This window comes from Bos indicus, chromosome 8 (genome assembly GCF_029378745.1).
Source record: "Bos indicus isolate NIAB-ARS_2022 breed Sahiwal x Tharparkar chromosome 8, NIAB-ARS_B.indTharparkar_mat_pri_1.0, whole genome shotgun sequence".
Taxonomy (NCBI): domain Eukaryota; kingdom Metazoa; phylum Chordata; class Mammalia; order Artiodactyla; family Bovidae; genus Bos; species Bos indicus.
The window spans coordinates 22,841,152-22,860,351 of NC_091767.1; the positions used below are offsets into that span (position 1 = coordinate 22,841,152).

General features: G+C 42.2%; 1 protein-coding gene across 1 annotated transcript; it reads left to right on the forward strand.

Annotated features, from left to right (window-relative positions):
• Positions 1-8,808: 8,808 nt before the first annotated feature.
• LOC139184518 (interferon omega-1-like) lies at positions 8,809-9,396 on the forward strand. The gene has a single exon (XM_070794459.1). It carries the CDS (start codon positions 8,809-8,811, stop codon positions 9,394-9,396), a length of 588 nt encoding a protein of 195 aa, XP_070650560.1.
• Positions 9,397-19,200: the final 9,804 nt, after the last annotated feature.

Consider the following 19,200-nt stretch of genomic DNA (forward strand, 5'->3'; position numbering starts at 1 on the left):
TGCCACATCATCCTTGTATACTCACCTGGGGTCATTTCAGAGGACTCTGAATTCTGCTTTAGCCTCCAAATTTATTGAATTAACTCAGCCAATACATGTCAGTAGTAATAAGCAAGATATATTACTTTTATATCCATAAAAGTAATCAAGTACAGGGATATCACTCCACAAGCGATGACGGCCCTGATGTTATTTATTTATTCTTTATTTAGTTAATGTAGTATTTTATCTCATCATATTTATATTTTCATATAAAAGATGTGTATGTTTACATTGTAGTAACATTTAGAAAATATATTTCCCTATTTCATTAAAATTGTTGTTTTACTTATTAAATAGTTATCAAGATAAATTTCTTGAGTTTTTATTTTGAAAACCTAAATCCTTATTTTGTCTACATATACCTATCACAAAATAGTATTTGTTCACTTTATACTGTGGAACATTTCTATTATTTTCTGGGAAATGTTTGTCAAAAGGTGAAATTCTGAGAGTTTTCTGTGGGTGCCATTGTTAGGACCCTGAGTTTTTCCTCAGGGAGCCTCGGGTAAGGAATTAAGATCCTCTAAGCTGTGGAGGGTGCCAAAAAAAAAGTTAGAAAGGAAATTATGAAATTGTAGAAAAAGGTTAGTCTTGCTGTCATAGGCATAACCAATTTATACCCACTGATTAAAGAATGGTTGATAGACATATCTGAGGGAAGCAGTCACCTCCTGCTGGAAAGCTGATGCCATACGGTGTGGACTGGCTGCTCCTGACTCCTATTACTCTGCCTCCCACCTTCTCCTCAGCACTGCCTCACTGAGCAATTCATTCCCTTACACAATACCTTCACTGCCTCCACACAGGAGCTCTGTTCTGTGCTGGTTTCTTCTAGCTGCATGGTGTATTAAGGGTGGGAGCCACAGGAAGAGAGCCCAAGTGAAAGGAGAGTTCTAGAAATTCCAAAACCTCTGAATCCCAGCTCTGCTATTCACCAAGAGTGTGACCCTGAAAAATCTCACAAACACAACAGGTCAGTTTCCTCATCTTTCATTTGAGGACAATAAGAGTAGTTTTCACAGGCTTACAGTTTGGATTCAATGAGTCCATATCACACAAGAGGCATCAAGCACTCCTGGCAGAAATCATCAGGACAGTGAGAATCACGGAGTGGCTGCCCTCAGGGAGGAGACAGGACAGCCGCCCTGAGACAGTGACTGGAGGGCAGCATGGAAAGGTGCTGGCCCCTGACAAAGGTATTTTCTTTTCCACTTGGGTGCTAGTTTCACAGTGCTCTCAGTGTGAGAACGTTCCTTTGCTGTATGCTGAAGAGCATTCCAATTTCTGGGTTTCATACTTTTAAAAGCATTCCTATGAGTTCATAAAAAACTCTTTGAGAATGATGAATTAGTAGAAAATACTTGATCTAACATAAATACGATACTGGGCAAAGAATAGAGATCGCATATCAGTGCAGATAATCAAACATAGGCAGAGGAAGGAAGGAAAGAGCAGGGGCTGTGAAGTGTGTGGTTCTGATCTCCAGTTCTGGGCTGTCCCAGGTTGGATCCTAGTTCTCCTTTCCATAAAATCCTTTGTCCATACTTGCTGGCAATGTCACCTCCTGGAGCCTCTGTTTTGCTACTGAAAGAACAAAACCCAACAAATGGTTCAGAAGCCAGTTTTACCTCTTCTCATACTAAAGAAGTGAGAAACATGATTAATGAATGAAGTGCTTGATTTTCGGCAACCTCCAAGGAGACTCACACCAAGGGCCACCTTCCAGGATTGCTGCTGCTAGTACCCTTGTCCCCAGGGCAAGCCCCTGCTGACCCACACTTCCCTAGGAGACTCCAACCTTAGGAGGTGGGTCTGGTTCAGTCTCCTGTGGGGTCACTGCTCCCTTCCCCTGGGTCTTGGTGCATGCAAGATTATGTTTGTCCCCTGCAAGAAGAGTCTCTCCCACAGTCCTGTGGAAGTCCTATAATCAAATCCCATTGGCCTTCAGAGTCAGATTGCCTGGGGATTCCCAGTGCCTTTGCAGGCTTGCAAGCATGGCATGAGGCTCAGAACCTTCACACCAGTGGGAGAACTTTTCTGGTATTATTGTTTTCCGGTTTGTTGGTTTCCCATCTGGCAGGTATGGGATTTATTTTTATTGTGCTTGAGTGCATCCTGGATCTCGTTGTAGTTTCTTCTTTGTGTTTGGACGTGGGGCATCCTTTTTCGGCAGGTCCAGAATCCTCCTCTGGATGGTTGTTCAACAGCTAGTTGCGATTTCGTTGCTCTTGCGTGAGGAGAGAAGTGTATGTCCTTCTACTCTGCCATCTTGAACCAGAAGCTAAGCCAAAACTTTGATATTTGACCAGTTGAAATACGCTAAACTATCTCATTCACACCCACCATATATTTATTCACCACCATGGATGTACGTGTGGCTGAGATTTGAACAGGGTGTTAATTACTGGAAATAGGTATGTTGTCTGTCTTCAAATAGTATGATTTTCTAAGAAAGATTTTAAAAATCAGTATGTCAATCTGCTGCACAGAAAATATTGTTATTGAGGTATATCCAAGTTCCTGCAGTAACAAGCCAGGGTTCATTTATAAAAATTGATCAACAAAGATCCCACCAATTTATACATTTCATTCACCATATTTCAACCTTTATTATTTTAAGAATTTCCTATAATCTGTACTTTTCAAGATCAAAGTCTTTCTTTTCATTTTAAACTCCCGTTCCCCACACACATCCTCCATCAGGACCTTCTAACTGAGAGTCCCTTAAATGGGGAGGAATTGACTCCCCAGAGCAGGAGCAAGTCTCCATTTCCTATTCCCACCCAGCATCGTGCACAATGGTAGGATACTACTGGTCCTCAGGGCTGTCAATAAAAGTGTAAGTGTAATAATGATAATAATAATAATGATAAGCTTAAAAGAATTTTACCAGTTAAACTGTTTGAAAATGACAATCTTGCTGCATTTTTTTGTTTTTATTTTTTGTGGGTTACTCTTGTCTTCTCAGGTGACCAGTATCTTTGTTATCTGGGCATCTCTTTAGTTTTCCCTCAAGTTTAGTCCAGTCAATTTTTCTGTTCTATGCTACTGTTTTCTCAGCTTTAAAATAAGGATATGGGAGTGGATATATGTGTCTTATAGCTGGTTTACATTGTTGTACAGCAGAAACCAGCACAACATTGTAAAGCAATTATTCTCCAATTAAAAACAAAATAAGGATAATGAGAATATTATACTCCATTCAATATATCATCTCATGTTATGTACTCTATATGATGTTAATATAACAACTTACAGAATTATCTTAAATGAGTAGATTATATAAAGCATCAGGGCCACATTAAACATGTGAGAGTTGTTACTGTGACAACAGTGTGTATAAAGGTGTATACAAAGTTTTCGCCATTATTTCATGTCTACCCTAAAGATGATTATGCCTTATCTGTGCCTTGCTCAACTCTAATTTTTAAAGCAAAAGCTCTACCTCTGCAAATTAGAATAAGTTAATCTTTTCTGCTGCTGCTGCTAAGTCGCTTCAGTCGTGTCCAATTCTGTGCAACCCCATAGACGGCAGCCCACTAGGCTCCTCTGTCCCTGGGATTCTCCAGGCAAGAACACTGGAGTGGGTTGCCATTTCCTTCTCCAATGCATGAAGGTGAAAAGTGAAAGTGAAGTTGCTCAGTTTTGCCTGACTCTTAGTATTGTACAAAACATATCTACACATTTTGAAATTTTACTAGCAAATAAAATAATCACATGACTGTACCAAGCACACCATGATATTTAGTGGGCATCAAATCAATATGCAATCAGTGCATTTGGCATATAAGATGCTTATTAGGTAGGAAATGGTATATTAAGTGTAAACCTACATTATGCTGACATAAAAAACATCTTGATTATGAATTTTAAAGCACTTATCTGTATGAAATGACAGTTTTAAAAAGTTAATAAAACTCTCCAATGCAAAATTATGTATAGATTTGAAGCTTAACATAAGATCCTTAGTTAAAGGAAATGAGAAGAAAAAAAGATATTGCAAATTGAGATGAATTATTTACGGTAGCTACTGGGTCATAAGTTTCTCAAATATGGCTTTCCCTCAATTGAACTGAGATGAACAAAGAAGTAATTTTTAAAACATTATAGATGATTTTGCTTCCACTGAATCCAGGAACTTAAAGTTTTGTTTTAGCATAAGGAATATTTAGACTTGGTGTGAGTTTTAGACCTCTTTATACATTTTAAATATTTGCAACTCTTGAACGTTGCAGGAGAAATTAACCATTTATATTAAGTAAAATCATTTCCCTTTCCCCAGGGCCTCCTGTAAGTCTCAGTCTTGTCCTCAAGTCTTCCCACTGGATGGTCCCAATATCTAGATTACTGTCCAGAATGTAGATGCCTTTCCCCTTTCCCCAAATTAGTTTTTTTTTTTTTTTCCCAAGAAACAACCTGGAATCTGAAAATGTGCCACAACATGCTGAGATTTCCAGCCATCTGTCAAGGCATAAATGGGCACCCGTGTAAACTGCTCTGGCTAAAATCTCCCCCCAGGAAGGGGAGGATGGACTCAGGGGCAGGTGCAGAAATCAAGTTCTAAGCCAAACCCCTGCAAAGCTCCCCTGGGCCACCTGGCCCAAAAAGGAAGTTTCCTCACTGCTTCCGAGGCCCCAGGCTCTCCCTGGGCCCAGAAGCACCTAGCTCAGATGCAGGCTCCTACCTAAACGGACTCCCCGGTTCTCCCAGTGGACGTGGAGCTGGAGTTCGAGGCACTGGACCTGGAGACAGGTCTACTGAGCGAGAAAGGCCAGTTGCTCTGTTACAGGGACTTCTGTGGTGCCCTCTCGGTCGCTGCTGCTAAGTCGCTTCAGTCGTGTCGGACTCTGTGCGACTCCATAGACGGCAGCCCACAAGACTCCCCTGTCCCTGAGATTCTCCAGGCAAGAACACTGGAGTGGGTTGCCATTGCCTCCGGTCACTGGGGCACAGGAAAGGCAGATTTGAGCATCTTGTTGAGCTGGAGCCGTGGGACTGAATTTCACTGAAGTGCTGATTTTGGGGGATTCCTGGTCTCTCAGAAGGAAGCAGTGGTGATGATCACCATTCTCCAGGGCTGGAGAACATCACCCTCCGTGCCATCAGGGAAGGTGTTGGCATCTGGTGAGCTTGGTGATGCTGCAGGTGTTGGGCTGTGCCAGCCTTTATCAAGCTGTTCCCAGTCCCTTCCCACAAATAAGATCTTTAAATAGGTCAGAATTGTCACTTTCTGCACTTTTCCCAATTTTGTCTCCACTGAAAAACTTTTCCCTTTTATTCTGGGCATCAGAGAATGTCACAGCTTCAATGCTTCCTTTGTGTTATTACACTGGAAATGAAATACACTCATGGAAATGTCTCAATCCAAAAGGAAATATTCATCTATATGAGTCAACTCAGTTTGAAAGAAAAACCTGAGCCTCAATCTCTCTTCTTTAGTCTAAAAGAAAATTTAGAGGTGTGATTCCATACTCTATTGTGAAATTTTTTAAATTGCACCAATTTTTAAATTGCCATATCTCTCTGCATTTCCTTTTGAAGTGTCTAATACATAAGGTTTGAATTCTTCAGTTATTTACAGGGCTATAGCTCCTGTTTTCTGGTGGTCTAGAGATAATAGTGGCATAATAATGAACATGAGTTAATTCATAGAGTTCTCTTCATTCTCTCACCAAAGTGTGCTGACCACACACACACATATGACAATGTGCTTGTCGATGTGGATTCCAGGAGGGGATGATGACTGTCCTCCTGGGAGCAGGGGACAAGACTTTGGAGGCAGGACGAGGAGGAAGGAGGCAGCACGTGCGCAGAGCAGCTGAGGGCCGGTACTCAGAGCTGATGAAGAGGAGGGACTGGGAGCAGCAGGAAGCTCTACTCTCACACAATCTGGGGCTCCTGAGTGTAGCCCACACCGGAGGTTCATTTCATCTTCTAAAACATCCAGATGACTTTAGTAGCAGTCACAGAGGACAGTCCTTTATTTATAACACAAAGTTTGCAAAATAGCCTGAGAATGTGGAACTTAGGCAATGATAGCAATCTTTCATATCAATATAACCAATAGTAACCTCTTTACTCCACCCTCAGTCCAAGCAAGAGCAGCTTTGACTGCAAGTTCCTTAACACAGTCAAGGGTCTGCATGTTGAATCCCTAAGTGTTCATTCTAGGAGAGGGAAAGCCCACAGGACTGTGAAGGGCCCAGGAGTCCAACTTTCCTCCCTTTTGAGCAGGGCCTTGTACATAGTGGAGAGAAATCCTACAGCACTTGAAGTACTTTGCTCAGGAAGAGATTCTAGAAAAGTTTTCCACTCTCCTAGAATTCTGATGTCTTGTTCCTGGTCAGGGAACTAGAGCCTACAGTCAACAACCAAGACTTCCCATGCCACAAGTAAAGATCCTATCTGACGCAAGGAATATGGTAGATCCAGCATGCCGCAACTAAGACCTGGCACAGCCTAATAAATACATAAAATAAATGCATTTAAAATTCTTAAAAAACCCAAAGAAACCCAACCCATCAATGTGATCATAACACAAGGTGAGATATTAGGGAGATTAGGGTTACAATCAATAAAATTGCTATCATTTTTAATATCATAATTATTGTTACCTAGATTAAGATCAGGATCTTTTGGAATCATTTCATTCCCTTTCATTCTAGTTTTTTCAAAGCAACTTCTCATTGCCCAGGTGGATTTGTCATAGATGCACAGCAAGGCTGGTCTCCTTGACCCTGTGAGAGAGGGTTAGTGTTCTAGCAATGGGAGTTCTGATTGCTGTCTCCCATAAGCTAGTGTGTGTGACTTCTTCCTTTTCCCCTTATACACACCACATATGGATTAAAGGAAAGAAAAATCAGGTGGCTGGTCTTACAAAGCTGAGGGCAGTCCAGGGACTCAGGACTTGGCCTTCGTTGAGCTTCTCTTAGAGGCAGCCATGTCTCAGCCTTTCTGTTGTTCATATTGACCTGATCCTTCCCCTCTGCCACAGCCTAGGCCCCAGCTATGCTGCACTGAAGTTTGCTAATCCAGAATACATCACTGTGTCAGGGAAGCCACTTCCTTTCTTTCATATTCATGACATTGAGACTTACCCTTGTTTCCTAGTTGCCCACAAAACAACTGTGGAATTTTACTTTCTAGTAAAATTGCAAAGAGAAACAAAAAAATCTAACCTCTTGAAAGTGATGCAGCTCCTCGGGCTTTCTTTAGTTCCCTTTCTTGTTCTCACCTCATCCTGAATTACAACCAGAGAAGGAGCAGTGAGATGAATCTTGTCCAATAAGTCACTAAGTGAATATAAAAAGTTTAAATTAAAAATTACACTCAAGGAAAGAAGGCTATTTCTCCTGATCTAATATATTGGGTCTCAATGCCTGAATTCTCAGAGGAGACAGAGAGAGAGGAACAGAGATGCCGGGTGGAATCAACTGCCTGAACAAACAACTGTAACTCACTAGATTCTGTTACATAAGCTTCCACAAGAGACAACACCAGCACTGAACCTCCTTCCTCCAGCTCAGAAACTCTGAGCAGAACAAGTGTTGAACATTTTAATTAAAAGAGTTGAATAATAGAAACTATACTTGGCATAGTAGATATTATTTATCTGGGAAAAGCAAAATGACTGTGGTTGGAAATTCCTTCACCAGCTTACACAAACACACTTTTGCCCTCAGCATCTGAGCACTGCTGATATTTTGGACATCGGGGGAAACGGGTCAGAAGAGGAAGTCAACACCGAGAACTTGGCTCCTTCAAAGAAACACTCCAGGGGAGAGATGGGTTCAGGAAGAGATTTATTTTCCCAACAAATAAACAAGCCCTCCACAGAAGGAGATTTTGAGGCCACAGGATGTGGTGAGCCTGTCCGCAGGGAGGGAGTACAGCAGGTGAGAAAGGGACTCTGTCACTCAGAGGACAGGGGGTGTCTCCATGTGATCTCTCCCTTCTGAGTGAGGTGCTGCTGGGGAAATACAATTATCCTGGATTTAGAGACTCCTCACCCATGTTCCCCGAGTAGAACCAGGATTCTGGTGGGGGTATTGGCCCAGTCTGTGGACGATGACAGGTCTCCAGCAAGAAAATGGTGGAAAGAAAGGGTGATGTCTGTAATGGCCCTGATTTGTGGTTCCCTAAAACAGAACCACATGGACCTGCAAGAACGTGTTCTAAAATGAAGAAAAACTCATGGACTGATAATAATCAGCCTCTTCTCTAAATCAAACACTAAGGAAAACCCATCATTTGTTTCAAAGAGATCAAAAGCTACAGTGATCTGGTAAACCCCTAAATAAATACAGAAACCATAGGGCTGAGGGAGCCTGGCTTCCTAGGTAAAGTGAGAGGGGAAAATGGAGCCTAAGATGAGGGCTACAAATGTGTTCCTGGACAAGAGGAGAGGAACATTTATGCATGAGAGACAGGGAGCAATATGTGTGTAATTACAAATGTACTTCAATTCTAACATAAGACGAAGACCTTCTCATTTGATGATAAATATCCATTTGGATAAGCATGTCTGAAGTTACTGGGAAAAGGTAAAATTAATAGTTTAAATTGATGACAATTTCTTTGACCATATTCAGAATACATAACAGAAAACCAAAATAGGAAGTAAAAGTGTATAGAAATGATTAGAAAATGAAAATTACTGTGTTCCCTATTTAATGGCCTTGCTTAGAAAGAGTGGCATCAGAGAACCTACCTCAAGGTTCCACCAGACCCCGTCTCAGCCAGCCCAGCAGCAGCCTCACCTTCCCCATGGCCTTCGTGCTCTCTCTACTGATGGCCCTGGTGCTGGTCAGCTACGGCCCGGGAGGATCCCTGGGCTGTGACCTGTCTCAGAACCATGTGCTGGTTGGCAGGGAGAACCTCAGGTTCCTGGGCCAAATGAGGAGACTCTCCCCTCGCTTCTGTCTGCAGGACAGAAAAGACTTCGCTTTCCCCCAGGAGATGGTGGAGGGTGGCCAGCTCCAGGAGGTCCAGGCCTTCTCTGTGCTCCACGAGATGCTGCAGCAGACCTTCAACCTTTTCAACACAGAGCGCTCCTCTGCTGCCTGGGATACCACCCTCCTGGAGCAGCTCCGCACTGGACTCCATCAGCAGCTGAACGAACTGGATGCCTGCCTGGGGCAGGTGATGGGAGAGGAAGACTCTGCCCTGGGAAGGATGGGCCCCACACTGGCTGTGAAGAGGTACTTCCAGGGCATCCATGTCTACCTGCAAGAGAAGGAATACAGCGACTGCGCCTGGGAAATCGTTAGACTAGAAATCATGAGATCCTTGTCTTCATCAACCAGCTTGCAAGAAAGGTTAAGAATGATAGATGGAGACCTGAACTCACCTTGACTGATTCTCACTGACTAATCCACATCACCCTTGCACACTCTGGTGTTGTCATTTCAGAAGACTCTGGTTTCTTCTTTAGCCACCAGATTTATTGAATTAGTTCAGCCAATACATAGTAATACTGTATTCGTAAGCAAGTAGATATAAAAGGGGTATCAGTCCATAAGCAATGACTTTTTGATGTTATTTATTTATATTTTATTTATTTAATGTATTCCTTTATCTCAATATTTTATATTTTCATATAAAATATATATATGCTTACATTGTATTAAAATTTGGAAAATATATTCCCCTTTCTATTTCATTAAAATTGTAATTTGTTTTATTTATTAAATACTTATCAAGGTAAACTTCTTGAGTTTTTTTTATTTTGAAAATCTAAATCCTTATTTTGTCTATATATACCTATCACAAAACGGTGTTTGTTCCCTTTATACTGTGGAACAGTTCTATCACTTTCCAACAAATGTCCGTCAAAAGGTGGAGTTCTTCAAGTTTTCTGGTGGTACAGTTTTTAGGACTCTGAGTTTTCCCTCCAGGGAGCCTTGGTGGGGAATTAAGTTCCTACAAGCTGTCGAGGGTGCGAAAGAGAAAACAGGTAGAAAGGAGATTATGAAATTGTAGAAAATGGTTAGTCTTGATGTCATAGGCGTAACTAATTTATACCCACTCATTAAAGAATGGCTGATAGACATATCTGAGGGAAGCAGTCACCTCCTGCTGGAAAGCTGATGCCATACGGTGTTGACTGGCTGCTCCTGACTCCTATTACTCTGCCTCCCACCTTCTCCTCAGCATTGCCTTACTGAGCAATTCACTCCCTTCCACATTACCTTCACTGCCTCCACACAGGAGCTCTGTTCTGTGCTGGTTTCTTCTAGCTGCATGGTGTAGTCAGAGTGGAAGCCCAAGTGAAAGGAGAGTCCTAGAAATTCCAAAACCTCTGAATCCCAGCTCTGCTATTTACCAACAGTGTGACCCTGAAAAATCTCACAAACACAACAGGTCAGTTTCCTCATCTTTCATTTGAGGACAATAAGAGTAGTTTTCACAGGCTTACGGTTTGGATTCAATGAGTCCACATCACACAAGAGGCATCAAGCGCTCCTGGCAGAAATCATCAGGACAGTGAGAATCACGGAGTGGCTGCCCTCAGCGGGGAGACAGGACAGCCGCCCTGAGACAGAGACTGGAGGGCAGCATGGAAAGGTGCTGGCCCTTTGGCAAAGGTATTTTCTTTCAACTTTGGTGGTTTCATAGTGTTTTCAGTGTGAGAACTTTCCTTGCTGTATGCTGAAGAGAATTCCAATTTCTGGGTTTCATATCTCCAAAAGCACTCCTATGAGTTCATAAAAAACTCTTTGAGAAAGATGAATTAGCAGAAAATGCTTTGATGTACTACAAAGACGAATAATAGGGAAAGAACAGAGATCTCATATCAATCCAGAAAATCAAACACATGCAGAGGCAGGAAGGAAAGAGCAGGCGCTCTGAAATGTATTTCTGCCCTCCAGTCCTCCGCTGTAAGGGTTGGATCCTAGGTCTCTTTTCTATAAAGTCCCTTGTCCATACTTGCTGGCAATGTCACCTCCAGAAGCCTCTGCATTGCTGCTGCTGCTAAGTCTCTTCAGTCGTGTCCAACTCTGTGCAAACCCATAGATGGCAGCCCATTAGGCTCCTCTGTCCCTGGGACTCTCCAGGCAAGAACACTGGAGTGAGTTGCCATTTCCTTCTCCAATGCATGAAAGTAAAAAGTGAAAGTGAAGTCACTGGGTCGTGCCTGACTCTTAGCGACCCCATGGAACGTAGCCCACAGGCTTTTCCGTCCATGGGATTTTCCAGGCAAGAGTACTGGTGTGGGGTGCCATTGCATTCTCCGCATTGCTACTGAAAGGCAAAACCCAACAAAGAGTTCAGAAACCAATTGTTACCCTTCTCATACTAAAGAAGTGGGAAACATTATTAATGAATGAAGTGTGATTTTCTGAAACCCCCAGGGGACTCATGCCAAGAGGCACCTTCCAGGATTGCTGCAGCTAGTGCCCTTGCCCCCATGGCAAGCCCCTGCTCACTCACCTCCACAGGAGACTCCACCTTTAGCAGGTAGGTCTGGTTCAGTCTCCTGCGGGGTCACTGCTGCTCAGTTCCCCTGGGTCTTGGTGCTCGCAAGATTTTGTTTGTCCCCTTTGAGAATGGAGTGTCTCTTCCACACAGTCCTGTGGAAGACTTGTAATCATATATTGCTGGCCTTTAAAGTCAGATTTCCTGGGGATTTCTAGGCCCTTTGCTGGATTCGCAGACCTGGAAGCCTGACGTGAGTCTTAGATCCTGCACAACAGTGAGAGAACTTTTTTGGTTGTATTGTTTTCCAGTTTGTTGGTTTCCCAACTGGCAGGTATGCAGTTTATTTTTATTGTGCTTGAGGGCCTCCTACCATCTCATTATAATTCCTTTTTTGTCTTTGGACATGGGGTATCTTTTCTGGGTGGGCTCCAGAGTCCTCCTGTGGATGGTTTTTAACAGCTCCTTGAGAATTCAGTGCTCTTGCAGGAGATGAGTGCATGTCCTTCTACTCTGCCATCTTGAACCAGAAGCTAAACCAACACTTTGATATTTGACCATCTGAAATATGTTGAAGCATCTCATGCACACCCACCATATCTTTTATTCAGCACCATGGACCTATGTTTGGCTGAGATTTGAACAGGAGGTTAATTACTGGAAATAGGTATGTTCTTTATCTTCAAACAGTAAGATTTTCTAAGAAGGAGTTTAATAATCAATATGTCAACATGCTGTACAGAAAATATTATTATTGAGGTATACCCAAGTTCCTGCAGTAACAAGCTAGGGTTCATTTATAAAATTGATAAACAAAGATCCCAGCAATTTATACATTTCATTCACCATATTTCAACTTTTATTATTTTAAGAATTTCTTATAGTCTGTAGTTTCCAAGATCAAAGTCTTTCTTTTCATTTTAAACACCTGTCCCCTACACACATCCTCCATCAGGACCTTCTAACTGAGAGTCCCTTAAATGGGGAGGAATTGACTCCACAGATCAGGAGCAAGTCTCCATTTCTTATGCCCACCCAGCATCCTGCACAATGGTAGGATACTACTGGTCCTCAGGGTTGTCAATAAAAGTGTAAGTGTAATAATGATAATAATAATGATGATAAGCTTAAAAGAGTTTTACCAATTAAACTGTTTGAAAACGACAATCTTGCTACATTTTTTGTCTTTATTTTTTGTGGGTTACTCTTGTCTTCTCAGGTGATCAGTATATTTGTTATCTGGGCATCTCTTTAGTTTTCCCTCAAGTTCCTGAATCATTTCGTCCAGTCGATTTTTCTGTCCTATGCTACAGTTTTCTCAGCTTTAAAATAGGGAAATGGGAGTGGATACATATGTACTTGGAGAAGGCAATGGCACCGCACTCCAGTGAGGAAAATTCCATGGATGGAGGAGCCTGGTGGGCTGCAGTCCATGGGTTCGCTAAGAGTTGGACACGACTGAGCGACTTCACTTTCATCCATTGGAGAAGGAAATGCAACCCACTCCAGTGTTCCTGCCTGGAGAATCCCAGGGGCGGGGGAGCCTGGTGGGCCGCCGTCTGTGGGGTCGCACAGAGTCGGACACGACTGACGCGACTCGGCAGCAGCACATATGTACTTACAGTTGGTTTACATTGTTGTGCAGCAGAAACCAACACAACAGTGTAAAGCAATTATTCTCCAATTAAAAACAAAATAGGGATAATGAGAATACTGTACTCCATTTAATATACCATCTCATGTTATTTACTCTATATGATGATAATAATAACAACTTACAAAATTATCATATATGAGTAGATTATATAAAGCATCCGGGACACATTAACCATAGCTGTGAGAGTTCTTACAGTGACAGGTGTATACAAAGCTTTCACCATTATTTCATATCTACCTTAAATAGGATTATGCCATATGTGTGCTTGTTCAACTCTAATTTTTAATGCAAAACTTCTACCTCTGTAAGTTAGAATAGGTTAACCTTTTCTAGTATTGTACAAAGAATATCTATACATTTTTAAATTTTACTAGCAAATGAAATGATCTCATAGCTGTAGCAAGCACACTGAGATATTTACTGGGCATCAAGTCAACATGCAATCAGAACATTTGGCATATAAGGTGACTATTAAGTAGCTAATGGTATATTAAGTGGAAACCTACATTATGCTGAACACAAAACCATCTTGATTATGAATATTAAAGCAACTTATGTGTATGAAATTACAGTTTTAAAAAGTTAATAAAACTCTCCAATGCAAAGCTATGTATAAATTTGAAAGTTTAACATAAGATCCTAGGCTAAAAGAGATGAGAAGAAAGAAAGATTTTGAAAATTGAGATGAATTATTTATGGTAGTTACTGGGTCATAAGTTTGTCAACTACAGCTTTCGCTCAATTGAACTAAGATGAACAAAGAAGTCATTTTGAAAACATTTGCAGATGATCTTGTTTTGGCATAAGGAAAATATTTATATGTGGTGTGAATATCAGACTTATTTATACATTTTAAAATATTTTTCAACTAGTTGAACACTGAAGGAGAAAGTAACCGTTTATATTAAATGAAATCATTTTCCCTTTCCCAGGGGCTCCTGTAAGTCTCAGTCTTGTCCTCACGTCTTCCCACAGAAGGGCCCCAACATCTAGTAGATGCCAGTCCAGACTGTACGTGCCTTTCCCCTTTCCCCGAATCAGTCCTTTCCCCAAAGCAGCCCTGAATCTGAAAACACACCAGAACATGCTCTGATTTCCAATCGTCAATCGTTGCATAAAGGGGCACTGGTGTAAAGCGCTCTGGCTAAAATCTCCTCCCAGGAAGGGGAGGATGGAAGCAGAGGCAGGGGCAGAAATCATAGGCTCCAAGCAAAGTGGCTGCAAAGCTCCCCTGGGCCATTGGGCAGGGAAAGGAAGTTTCCTCACTGCTCCCGAGGTTCCACGGGCTCCCTGGGCCCCAGCAGCGCCTTGCCCGAGCCCGGGGCTCCTGCCAACTGGGACTCCTCGGTTCTCTTTGGTGGATCCCATGCTCGAGCTCAAGGTGCTTTACCTGGAGTTGGTGCCCACTGGGCGGGCAGGGCCATTGGTCTGTTACAGGGAGATCTGCAGTGCCCATCCCAGCCACAGAGGTGTCGGGAAGGTGGCCTTGAGCTCCTTGTAGAGCTGTAGCCCTGGGACTCAGTTTCGCTGAAGTGCTGAGTTTGGCGACTCCTGGTCTCTAGGAGGATGGCAATGGTGATGATCACCATTCTCCCAGGCTGGAGAACATCACCCTCCGTGTCATCAGGGAAGGGGCTGGCATCTGGTGAGCTTGGTGATGCTGCAGATACTGGGCTGTGCCAGCCTTTATCTGCTGTTCCCAACACCTTCCCCCAAATAAGATCTTTAAATAAGGCAGAATTGTCATTTTCTACACTTTTATCAGTTTTGTTTTCATAGAGATGAAAACATCCTGGGCATCAGAGAATGTCACAGCTTCGAAGCTTCTTTTGTGTTATTACGCTGGAAATGAAATATACTCATGGAAAAGTCTCAATCCAAAAGCAGATATTCATCTATATGAGTCAACTCAGCTTAAAATAAAACCCGAAGCTCAATCTAACTCTCTTCTTTAGTCTAAAAGAGAACTCAGAGGTGTGACTACATAGTCTATTCTGACAGTTTAAATTGCAGCAAAATAAATCTAGCCACAACTCTACATTTCCTTTTTAAGGTCTAATACATAAGCTTTGAATTCTTCCACAATGATTTACAGGCCCATAGTTCTCATTTTCTGATGGTCTACAGATAACAGCGGCATAATACTGAACATGGGTTAATTCACAGTTTCTTTATTCTGTCACCAAAGTGTGCTGACCGCACACACATGTGACAATATGCTTGATGATGTGCATTCCAGAACAGTCAGGCACGAATGGTGACTGCCCTCCTGGGAGCAGGGCAGAGGACACCGAGTCAGGATGAGGAGGAAGGAGGCAACAAGTGCTCAGAGCAGCTGAGGGCCAGTACTCACAGTTGATGAAGAGGAGGGACTGGGAGCAGCAGGAAGCTCTACTCTCACACAATCTGGGGCTCCTGAGTGTAGCCGTTCCAGACTTTTACTTCCTCCTCTAAAAGATGAAGACAACTTTAGTAGCAGCCATAGAGGACATTCTTTACTTCAAATAATACAAGTTTGCAAATTAGGCTGAGAATGTGAAACTTAGTGAATGATAACAGTCTTTCATATCAATATAACCAATTCAGTTCAGTTCAGTTCAGTCGCTCTGTCATGTCCGACCCTTTGTGACGCCATGAACTCCAGCACGGCAGGCCTCCCTGTCCATCACCAACTCCCAGAGTCCACACAAACCCATGTCCATTGAGTCAGTGATGCCATCCAACCATCTCATCCTCTGTTGTCCCCTTCTCCTCCTGCCCTCAATCTTTCCCAGCATCAGGGTCTTTTCCAATGAGTCAGCTCTCCGCATCAGGTGGCCAAAGTGTTGGAGTTTCAGCTTCAACGTCAGTCCCTCCAATGAACACCCAGGACTGATCTCCTTTAGGATGGACTGGTTGGAGCTCCTGGTACTCCAAGGGACTCTCAAGAGTCTTCTCCAACACCACAGTTCAAAAGCATCAATTCTTCCGCACTCAGCTTTCTTTATAGTCCAACTCTCACATCCATACATGACCACTGGAAAAACCATAGCCTTGACTAGACAGACCTTTGTTGGTAAAGTAATGTCTCTGCTTTTTAATATGCTGTCTAGGTTGGTCATAACTTTCCTTCAAGGAGCAAGTGTCTTTTAATTTCATGGCTGCAATCACCATCTGCAGTGATTTTGGAGCCCAGAAAAATAAAGTCTGACACTGTTTCCACTGTTTCCCCATCTATTTGCCATGAAGGGATGGGAATGGATGCCATGATCTTTGTTTTCTGAATGTTGAGCTTTAAGCCAACTTTTTCACTCTCCTCTTTCACTTTCATCAAGAGGCTCTTTAGTTCTTCTTCACTTTCTACCATAAGGGTGGTGTCAACTGCATATCTGAGGTTATTGATTTTTCTCCCCACAATCTTGATTCCAGCTTGTGCTTCTTCCAGCCCAGCGTTTCTCATGATGTACTTTGCATATAACCAATAGTAACCTCTTTACTCCACCCTCAGTCCAACCAAGAGAAGTTTTGCCTGCAAGTCTGTTAACACTGTCAAGGGTCTGCATGTTGAGGCCCTAGGAGAGGGACTAGATTCTAGGAGAGGGACTGCCTGCACGACTTTGAAGGAGGCCAGGAACCCACGTTTCCTCCCTTTTGATCAGTGCCTGGTACATTATGGAGAGAAATACCCAGTAGTTTAAGTTCTTTGCAGAGAAACAGATTCTAGGAAAGTTGTCTAATAAAACACAATTGCTCTGCTAATAAATGAGATAATAAGCAGTCCCTTTCCTCAACCTCAGTAAGTTTTAGACCACCTCTGATGCTGCTTTTTAAGCTACAGATTATGTTATACTTCAAAATCACACTGAGAGAAAAAGAAATCAGATTTGTGGTTAGGAAATTTTTTAAAGGATATTTTTTGTAAAGGAAATTTTTGTTCTAAAAGAACAAAATGACAGTTTTTTAAAAAAAAGATGTGGAGAGAAGGAAAATAGCTAAAATGCTGTGTTTTGAGGCCTACCAAAACCAAAGTCTGTGAGAGGGGGTTGCCCAAAGGATTGTGAAGGAGCAGATCCCAAGATTCCGTGCTTACAGCAGTCCTAGAACATTATGAAAAGATATCTTACAGCACTTGAATCCTTTTGCTTGGGACCAGCATCTTGAAAAATTGTCTTATAAAATAATAGCTGCTCTGTGAAGAGTATAAATGAGGTAAACAGTCCCTAACATCATCCTCAGTTAGTCTCAGACCACCTCTGGTGATATTATTTTAAGACAGAGATTTTTTTAATGGTTATGAGACCAGGAAATCAGTTATAAAATGTGACAGAGGAGAGGATGACAAGAAATGGGACATCCCTACACTTTCCCTGCCACCAGAGAAGATGGCAACAGTACTTCTAAAGCTATTTCTTGGGTTAGTATTTGGCGTGAAGTAAGAAAGGACTTCTCTTGAGTATGAAATGTTAAAAGGCACCAAGTCTAAGCCATCAAGATAAATAACACTGTAACTCAATATTAAAAAATGAAAATACCAAAATACATGCGCTGAACAAAACATCAAAATTCTCAAGAAAGACAGGAAATGCCCTTTTATTTTCAAGACCATATGTGTCTTACAAAGAAAGGCTTCACATTGCCAATGAAATCTGGGCAATTTTCATTTCACCTATAAAATTCTTCCCAAAGAAAATGAAAAGATCAGACGTGGTAAATGCCCTCAATGCTTTGTACAGCACACTGCCTCTTTTTCCTCTGGTTCCTCTCTCCCTCTCTCTCTTCCATCTTCTTCCCTTCTTTTTGACTGCACAGCACAGCTTGTGGGATCTTAATTCCCAGACCAGGCATCAAATTCGCACCTCCTGCACTGAAAGCACAGTCTTACTCATTGGACCAGGGACATCTGCACTAATCCTTTTTTCTACACTACACTCGAGGTGGGGTGCTGGCAGTGGTGTTTCAGAAACTCAGCTTAAATAAAAATTACTTAAGACTGTCACAGAGTCACAAGAAATTATCAAACAAATATAGAAGTGAGCTTGAATATATTAATGAGTTGGCTTCCATTTTAATGGAAGTAAAGTAAAATCATATTAAATTCTTGTTTCAGTATAAATAAAACATAGCTTTAAAAGAATTTAATAAAATACTAATAAATATGAAATTATTTTAATACTCATATTTTAATATATTATCTAACATTTAAATATTTTCATAAAATGAATATTTCAATACTCACATATTTAATATCATATATTTAATATCTAAAGAATATTTCAAAATAAAAATTTAAATATTTAATGAGACATATATAATTAAATATAAATTTAAATGCATAAAAATACAGCGCTGTGAGTTTGAATATTCTTACTTTCAGCTGTTCAATACTGTTTAATATTGAACAGTATTCAATATTGAACAGCTGAACTGTTCAACTGTTCAGCTGTTTAATACTTCCCTACTTCAAGGCCAGTTCCTTGAACGACACCCCGAGAGTCCCAGGGCATCTCCAGGGGCGCACAGCACCCCTGTCCTCGGGTGGCCGCGCTCCGACTCACCCGCAGGGCGTCCCCAACACCGTCCAGTCGTCCCATGGCCGCCGCCAAGTTTCCCTTTCCGTGAGCTGTCCTTTCATCGGGCCAGAAAGGAGCCCGAATCTGTAAAATCGGCCCCCAACTCGCTCTGATTCTCCGCTTCAAACGCCTCCCAAAACGCCTTTTCTTTGTAGAAGTGGCCTCGCTCAAGTTTCTGTGCGAAAAGAAAGCACAACACTCAGGGGAAAGCAGAAAACACAAGGTTCCAGGCTTGCTACCACACAAAATGTCTCTGGCTAGGGCTCAGATTGAAGATTTCTTAGTGCACTACTCAAGGAGCACCAACTTAGTCTCTGAGCAGCGATGCCTTTCCTGCTGAAACGGCTGCCACACCCACTGAAACGGTCTCAGAACTCGCAAACTCACTAATAAAACCGATAAGAAGACATCATCCGCCCTGTTGTGAACGCCCAGAGAAGAGCACTGTGCCAGGACCAGGGGAAGAAACCTTTCGCTCATTGATTAGCGGTGTCCGCGCGCCGCCTGTTGGCCTTTCAGTGAATCGCGGAAACT

Excerpts from the sequence above, each read along its gene's own strand:
- LOC139184518 (XM_070794459.1), top strand. The coding sequence starts at position 8,809 with ATGGCCTTCGTGCTCTCTCTACTGATGGCCCTGGTGCTGGTCAGCTAC.